The sequence below is a fragment of the Myxocyprinus asiaticus genome, unplaced genomic scaffold (genome assembly GCF_019703515.2).
Source record: "Myxocyprinus asiaticus isolate MX2 ecotype Aquarium Trade unplaced genomic scaffold, UBuf_Myxa_2 HiC_scaffold_257, whole genome shotgun sequence".
NCBI lineage: Eukaryota > Metazoa > Chordata > Actinopteri > Cypriniformes > Catostomidae > Myxocyprinus > Myxocyprinus asiaticus.
In genome coordinates this window covers 1-9,340 of record NW_026249705.1, presented here as the reverse complement: position 1 = coordinate 9,340, position 9,340 = coordinate 1, and the positions used below count along the sequence as shown (strand labels likewise).

Below are 9,340 nucleotides of genomic sequence, written 5' to 3'. Positions count from 1 at the left end.
GGAGATAGGTGTTTACTATGTTGCTTGAATGTTTTTTAGCAGTATTTCCTGGTTACCTGATTTGACCTGGTGTTACAACATCTTTATCAAACAAAGAAAACGAAAGTATGTCTGTCAGTGTCTCATTAACACAGTTTTTGTGGCTGAGATAATGATTCTTTTAAAGAAATAAAGATTATCTTACATAAATGCATGTGCATGTTAATGATGAGGATTTCTGTTAGTATGTGTCCATGCATGCCATGAGCAACTAATAGAATAGAATAGAATAGAATTGAACTTTTTATTGCCACACAGCAAACTGGTGGAAATTATTGTAGGTACAGCATTAATGTGGTGGTGGTGTAGCAGACTAAAGCACTGAACTGGTAAGCAGAAGGTTGCTGGTTCAATCCCCACAGCCACCACCATTGTGTCCTTGAGCAAGGCATTTAACTCCAGATTGCTCCAGGGGGATTGCCCCTGTAATAAGGGCACCATAAGTCACTTTGGATAAAAGCGTCTGCCAAATGCATAAATGTAATGTAAATATCCCTTTACCCCATGGATTTATTAACTACAACTTGTGAAAGTTGTTTAAGGTTTCTAAATGTGTTTAGACTATTAGTTTTTCAAAACAAATACTATAGTTTATATTTGTAGACTTAAGACTACATTAGCCTAACTACAGTAATGTGGAGACATCAATGGTCTGATCTGTGGTTATGGTCTTATGAAATTAAAAATGCCACTGTTAAAAAATGGAATTACAATGCTAAACATTCATGAGGGCAAGTGCAGTTAAAGGGGTTAAAATCTGAACTTCCATGGACAAACAAATGATTGATTGTCAGGATGTCTTTTGTGTTTGTCTATGTTTGTATGTAATGATTATGTTGCATAATTACTTGAATATCTCGTGAGTAAAAATAATATACCATTAAATAAAAGAAAATCTCTTTCCCTATCTGTCACTCACTCGACGCTGTGTCGATATAGTGACACTAGGGTCACTTTTGGGAGCCCGAAACACCTCTGGTCTTTGATAAAAGGCCAATGAAAATTGGCGAGTGGTATTTGAATGCCACTCCCCCGGACATACGGGTATAAAAGGAGCTGTATGAAGATTCTTCATTGTGATTTTTTTCCAGCTTAATCAGAACTGGTTTGTCTGGATTTGTTGTAGTTCAACAGAACTTTTTTTTTAAATTATAAGTAAGAGAGTGTAAAACAGGTTTAGCCGTTTTACATATTAGTGTTCTGTATTTACCCGAATGCTCCCTTACAAACATTCACTTTGACTGTGACGACCTGAAGAGATGATCATATTCTCAACTGAAAATGGATCTTCTTATGTTCATCTTTGTGTCTGTCATTTTAAATATATCTGATGGTATGTACTTTGTTTTCTTTCTTTGAGGTAATGCTGAAGAAAATGCACAAAATTGATTTAAATTGTGCTTAGTTTTGTAGATAAATCTAAAAGTTGGCACTTTATATGAATTTTGTTTATGAACACTATTTTATTATATAAATTATATATATATATATATGTATTTCTATTTACATGGATGATTTGGAGTGGGTAATGAGTGTAAAGCAGTCAACAAGTGTCCAGCTTAAATGGGAACCCACTTCACTTATTTCCAAGGAGATACATGAGAGACTTGTGATACTTTTTCACAGATTTCTCAGTTTCAGTTTGATGTATTTAAAGTTTTTTGTGTGCTATTTTCATATTGACTTGGTGTGTCCAGTCTGTGTTAACTATGATGCTTGAATGTTTTTTAGCAGTATTTCCTGGTTACCTGATTTGACCTGGTGTTACAACATCTTTATCAAACAAAGAAAACGAAAGTATGTCTGTCAGTGTCTCATGATCACAGTTTTTGTGGCTGAGATAATGATTCTTTTAAAGAAATAAAGATTACCTTACATAAATGCATGTGCATGTTAATGATGAGGATTTCTGTTAGTATGTGTCCATGCATGCCATGAGCAACTAATAGAATAGAATAGAATAGAACTGAACTTTTTATTGCCACACAGCAAGCTGGTGGAAATTATTGTAGGTACAGCAATAAACATACATAGTGCGAAGTTCTCAAATAAGTATGTGACAGTACAGTACAAAATAACAATACAATATACAAAAACAATCTGATACAAGGTAGACACACTATACAATAAAGTGCAAGATGCATTGCAAAAAAAAAAAAAACAATACCCAAAGTACAGTAATTGCAAACAGTGCAAACAGATTATGGAAAGGTACAGAAGAACATAGGAAGCCATGGAAAATACTAATAGATTAAGATTGAGATCTTCACAGTGTGAGGTAATAAAGTCATGTGTGTTTCATGTGATTGTGTGCATGTACATGGTTCATGCTTTGTAAAACATGAGTTGTACAGTTACTTTAGGCATGATTATTAAGTAACCTGACAGCAGTTGGAAAGAAGCTGTTCCTTAATCTAGATGTTTTGGATGGTAATGATCTCAGGCGTCTGTCTGAGGGGAGCAGCTGAAAGCAGTTATGAGCAGTGTGGGATGGATCCTCAGTGATTTTCTTAGCATGCTTGATGGTGCATTGAATGTATGGTATTCTACTAATGGTAGATCTGTACCTATGATCTTTGAGGCCCTGATGACAATGCGTTCCATTATTTTCTTTGTTAGGGTACAAAAAAAACAAGCCTTCTTTAATCTCAATCTTTGCTTTTCATGGTAAAATAACTTTGTTTTCAGGGTTCACTGTGAAAGGTCCTTCTGGTCCTCTGGTTGTTCCTCTGGAAGGTTCAGTGGTCTTGCCCTGTTTTGTTGACAAACCCTTAATAACTGAAGGACTGGAGGTGGAATGGAGAAGATTAGACTCAGAGACTCTGGTTCATCTGTATCAAGATGGTGAGAGTCGACCAGAGGCCCAGCAGCAGGATTATCATGATAGAGCTCATTTCTTTACTGACCAGATTCAACATGGAAACTTCTCCCTCCTGTTGAACAATGTGAAAGCTGAAGATGAGGGAAAGTACAGATGTAAAGTGTTCAGTGGGCAGGATTCTGGTGAAACTATGGTCGAAATAAAACATGTTGGTGAGTGAAAACCACTTACATTTTAGTCAACATTTCAATGAGACAAAACTTCTAAACAGTAAATTTCTATTTCATGCTGTGATATTTTAAGTGTTCATTCTTTCAGACCGTTTAATAGTCTCAGGATCAGATCACTCCATATCTGCATATGCGGGTGAAGATGTCACTCTGAGCTGCTCTGTGGACTCTCACATCACACCTGAAGAGATTGAAGAGGTTTCATGGAAGAAAACAGATAAAGATGAATATATTCTGGTCCTGCTCTACCAGAACAATGAACCTATACCCGAATCATCACATGAGCAATACATAGACAGAGTTGAGTTCTTCACTGATGAAATCTCCAAAGGAAACTTCTCTCTCAGACTGAAGAGTGTCAGAACTGAAGACAAAGGAGTTTATATGTGTCAAGTGTTTGCTGGAGAAGTTTCAGCCAACACAACTGTAGTACTGGAACAACTGGGTGAGTCAGAGATAAAAAAGAAAAAACATATATGCAATAATTGATGTTTAAACTGATATATGAGTTTTATACTGTTTAGTTGTTTAGTTGCATGTAAATTGAATTAGCATTTTCAAATTTGACAGTAACAGTAAGAGTTTGAGTTGCTGTTAGAAAGCACTGAGTTGGATCTTGTTCATTAACTGCTTCAGTTTTTCAGAAACTACAACTATTTCAAAGTGAAGTCTGAATATTTACTCCTGTTTGTAGACAAAATGCTCAGTCATCTCTAGTGTGGAGTAGTCCTGCTTTAGGGGTGTGTGTGTCTATTTGTGTTTTGGTCAGCAATTTATTAAAAAAAAAAAAATTCTATTAATATTGCAAGTGTGGCACTTTACATAAATACTTTTGGCTCTTAAATACTTTTGGTATTTAAACTGGCCGTGTGCCAGTTACAGATGTGTCAAACCCATTTTAAGTTGAGGTCTTTAACGTAAGCTGATTTTGTATTCGTTAAATCTTTCTGGGGCTTATAACTTTATGCCACTGTAAAAAACAATAACTCAAAAGAGAACACATAGCATTGACTAAATGTACTAAAACCAGAGGCCCAGTTGCAAGAAACTCTTTTAGTAAAGAAAACTCGTTGTGACAAAACACTTTCAATCATAACTAAGAGTTTTATTGTAAGGGATTTCATGTAACTGGTTCCAGAGCCCTTTAGATTACAATTACATATATATTAATCAAACAACAAGGACTCACTTCTCTTGGCTGAATAACTTTAAAAAGATATCTAAAGCTTAAAAAAGAAACTTTATGGCTGTTGACTAATTTTAATTACAGATTTGTTTCTCATACTCACATGATCTGCTCTTGGTAATAATCATTACTGGAAATTAGACGTGCACTAACACATCATTGTTGTTTCCTGACAGGTGACATTTATGGGTAACACTTCAAGTTTGTATTCATTAACATTATTTAACTACATAAAGTTAACATGAACTAACATTGAACAATACTTTTATGTTCATGTTAACATTAATTCCAACATAAACTAATAATACTGTACATGCATACAATTCAAAGTTGTAAATGTTAACATTAGTCAATGCATTATGAACTAACATTGAGCAATTTATGTATTTATAAATTAACATTAACAAAGATTAATAAATGCTGTAAAAACAATTTGTTCAGTATTAGTTCATGATATCTAATGCATTAATGTTAACAAAGAGAACCTTATTGTGAATTGTTATCTATTAATATGTATTAATATGGAACATAAGGCCGTATAAGTGCCTTATTACCATACTACTCTTACAGTTTCTGTTATTATCTGTGTATGGCAGAAACAGGGAGAGTATGGATAGTATACCATTGTGAACACGGCCATAGACGAGCATGGGGCACTTGATTCGGAAACTAGCGATGCCAGAAGTCACGCAGTAATACAGAAATACAGATAATTTAGAAGACAGAGAACAAAAACAACGCTGGACATTTACCCAAAATAAAATTCTCACCTAGGATGCCAAATAGAGTAGGACCGGCACTGGGTGACTGAGATTTACATTCTGCCCTGCCTCTCTGTTTTGTACATGTTTCACAAATCAACCACTTGGTGGCAGCATTAAAACACAACTGGATCTGTCACTCACGTGTACAAGCAGATTTCCTGTTTTACAATCAAGTGCTCACTGTGTGAATACTGAAGTATGGACACTAAGTGTTCTATTGGCTCATTTTAATTACAGACTTTCTTTTCATTTTACCTTTATGCATTTGGCTTTTATCCAAAGCAACTTACAGTGCCCTGATTACAGGGTTACAATCCCAACCTGGAGTTAAATGCCTTGCTCAAGGACACAATGGTGGTGGCTGTGGGGATTGATTCAACAACCTTCCACTTACCAGTTCAGTGCTTTAGTCCACTACACCACCACCTTGGTGGCAGCATTAAATACTGAGGGAATTTCTCAGTGAAATTCCCTCAGTATTGGATGAGTATTATTGGATCATGTCTAAAAGTAAGCTTCAACCACTCTAAGATGCAACCAAAATAATAAATCAATATATAATTTTTCTTTTCTCAAATTACCTCCAACCAGTAGAGAGGGATCTATTGATCTGCTCTTTGTAATGCTGGGAACAAGACTCCACTAACACATTTCTGTGTCCTTATAGGTGACATTAATATGTGTATGTATTAATATATTCATGCTCAAACAGTGGATTATCATGTCGCTTTTCAATTATATATATATTTTAAATTGCACAAATTACAAATATGATGTATTTACTCCCATAGTTCACCAAAAAAAAAATTTCATCATTCTCTCACCCTCGTACTGTTCAAAACCCATATGAATTTCTCTCATCTGTGGAATATACAAGGAGATATTGGGCATTATGTAAGTCTCAGTCACTCTTCACTTTCATTGCATCTGTTTTCTACATAGTTAAAGTGAATGGTGGCTGATTTAACAGTCTGTCTAACACTTTTTGTGCTTCATAAAAGAAAGTCATTCTGTTTTGCACTTACTTGTCAAATGCACCACAAGGTAAAAGCATAGAAACACAACTGGATCTAATGACACTACAGTGTAGCAACTGTGTTTCACAATCAATGTGCCGCAGTTGCTGCGTTTGAGTTTGCGTACTGTCAGAGTATGTACTGCATCTGATGAAGAACACACTTCTTGGCCGTTAATAAAGTATTTTTTTAGGTACATTTTCAGAAACTGACCCACAAGATCAGAATTGTGACATACAAATTGCAATTAGCACAGATTTTGTGTTTGCATTTGCGACGTTGTCTGATCTGCATAATGAATCAGGTGCTAAACCAGACAGTACATGCAAACAAACAATGCTTTTACCCGACGTCATTTATTGAATATGTTAATTTGCCCCCAATTCTTCTTTTTGTGTAGATTGTTCTGTGCTTTATTGTTACACTCATAAATTTGTACTTGCAAAATTCGGAGAAATTATATTTGTAAGGCAAAATTCAGGGAACTTTTTATAATGGACCCTTTTCACATATCCGGGTTTGAAATGCAGAAGTAAACGATAGCAGGGTAAACTTGAATAGTGGTAAAAGGGAGACCACAGCCAAAGTTTTGCTTACTGGTTTGCTCCAACAGCAAAAGAAAAAAGCCACTATTGCTCTATCACAGCTTTCCAAAAAATGAGAGCGGTGGATTACAGGGTTAGAAGAGTGAAAGACACCAAATTTTCTGTCACTCCCTCATCAGCTATTAGAAACATAATCGCAGCTGTGCTAACTCGTTTTTTTAAAACTAAGTAAAACATTTCAAATATAAAAAGTATGTTAGATTTACATTGTTAAATAAAGTGGAAACATGTCATCACAGTCACCTCTTGTGTACAGTAACTGTTGTTTGTATCTCACAGGTTTCTCTGTTTTACACATAATGGTGTTGATTCTCTGTATAACTGCATCTGGATCTGCACTTCTTCTCTGTTGTCTGATCTACTGCAGGACACAAGAAGGTACATTTGCATGGAGGGTTTTCTATTTGCTTTAAATAAAGCCCATTTGGAGCTGTAAAAAAATAAATAATCTGTTGAATTTAGTCTCTATTTACACTCTAAACACAGTTTTTTCATAAGCATTTTATTATGTTATTTATTGTCAGTTTTGATACCTAGACTACTATGTAGTTACTGTAATACAACAGAGTTACTGTAATGCTGTTGTAGCTTAAATCAATATATTAGTTTAATTAGTTTTGTATAATATTTCAATAGTTTTTCTCAATTGCCAAGAAAAAAATTCCTGAAATCTGTAACACATTTCTAATATATGTATCACATAAAACTGAAAACTCAATTGTTCAAACCTGAACTTTTATCAAACTCTCTTTTTATAGCCATATTTAATTGAAATTAATTCAAGCCCTGCTTTCAAGGAATGTTCTAGGTTAAATATACAATAAGTTTAGCTCTATCGACAGCTTGTGTGGCATAATGTCACACAGAAAATAATATAGACTTGATAAACAACATAATAATAAAAACAACAATAACACATTGACAGTGATGCTTTTACAATGGAAGAAACAGGGCAAAGGAAAGCCCATAAATAATCATTAAAATACAAAGTTTTAAAAGTATAGCCACAAGTTAGCATGAAACTACTGTGATAGAATTGAGTTTTAACTTGTCTATTTAAAATGTTATCCAATTTCTTATCTCCTCCTGTCTTGATCATTTAAAGCCTGTACACATGGCACAATCCATATGCGAAATATGCAAATATATTGCAAAATATGCTTGTAACGGGGTAAGGTGGGCAAGGAGGAGGCGGGGACTGGCAGAACAATCAACGTAAACTTTAATGATGCAAACTCAACTTAAAACAACATAAAACATAAGACACACACACAAACAGCGGCCGTGTGTGTGTCTCTCTCTCTCGAACTGGCGTCTCCGGTTCCCCTTTATCTGGCTCTCCCACTGATCATCTGGCTCAGCGCCGGCCATGCACCCTCACGGCCTGGCCACACCCTCCTCCTTGTCACACTGCTCCCCCGCCCGATTCAAGCCGGGGTGCCATCCGGACTGACCTACTCCCCCCCATCTCTGGAGGGGGGACGCTGCCCTTTTGACAATTCCGCCAGCTGTTGGTCCACCCTGCCTCCTGGGAACCTAGGGGAGAGAGGAGGGGAGAGGGAAAGGGCGAGTGGGAGACACACAGAGAGAGGAGAGAGAGAGAAAAACTTGCTCGCTGGTCCCCGGACACATTGTCGCGTGGTCCTCAACCACTCCTCCACCCTCTGGCAGACGACAGCCGCTCCTGCCTGGTGGACGGCAGCGGCGAGGACTCCACGAGAGCGCACCCCTCCTCCTTCCCAGGTTTTCGGCACAAATGTAACAGGGTAAAGGAGGCAAGGAGGAGGCGGGAACCAGCTGAACAGTCAACGTAAGTTTTAATGTCATAAATGAACTTAAATCAACGAAAACACAAGCACACAGACACACACAGCGGCCGCATGTGGCTCTCTCTCTCCCGAACTGGCGTCTCTGGCTCACCTTTATCTCGCTCTCCTGCTGATCAGCTGACTCAGGGCCCTCACGTATACCCTCACGGCCCGGCCACGCCCTCCTCCTTGTCACAATGCTGTTTAAAAATATTGAGGGAAAGTCACTGACATTATCAACATAATGCTATGTTGGAAAATTACTTTTAAATGGCTCACAAAGGCATCAGATACACAGATACACTGAACATTCATTCCACACTGTGAGATTTATTTAAAACAATACAACCATGACCTCTTATTACAATGAATGAGATTTTTCAGACCAAATTCAAAGCAGTTACATTTATGCATTTGGCAGATGCGTTTCTCCAAAGTGATTTACAGTGCATATAAACAATACATATTATCAGTCTGTGTGTTCTCTGGGAATCAAACTCTTAGTGTTGCTAGTGACGTGTTTTAGCAGTTGAGCTACACAAACACTTTTTGAACTTTGCAACATAATAATACTGTTATCTACATAAATTACAGTGTGTACATTTGCAAACGGGAATCCTATAAATTAAACATTTACAGAAGAAACAGTTTTGGTTTTGTATTTACAGTGTTGCTTGGGGAAAATGTGTTGCAATAAACAACTGTAAAAATGCACATTCAAAAACAAAATACTGCAAATAGTAATAATAATGATTATTTTACTATTATGATTTCCCAAATATAGGAAGAGAAAAATAGTTTATATAAAGAATGTGAATGTGACATTGTCAGAGAATCTCATCTAGATCACAGATAATGTGACAGAAATGTA

The 9,340-nt window shown here is 36.4% G+C and overlaps 1 protein-coding gene across 1 annotated transcript; it reads left to right on the top strand.

Moving 5' to 3' along the window:
• Positions 1–1,135: 1,135 nt before the first annotated feature.
• LOC127439447 (butyrophilin-like protein 2) lies at positions 1,136–7,056 on the top strand (the record flags this gene model as incomplete). The annotated part of the gene is made up of 4 exons (XM_051695652.1): positions 1,136–1,372; positions 2,728–3,072; positions 3,179–3,535; positions 6,941–7,056. Coding segments are annotated over exons 1-4 (870 nt in total), but the record flags the coding sequence as incomplete, so codon positions are not given.
• Positions 7,057–9,340: the final 2,284 nt, after the last annotated feature.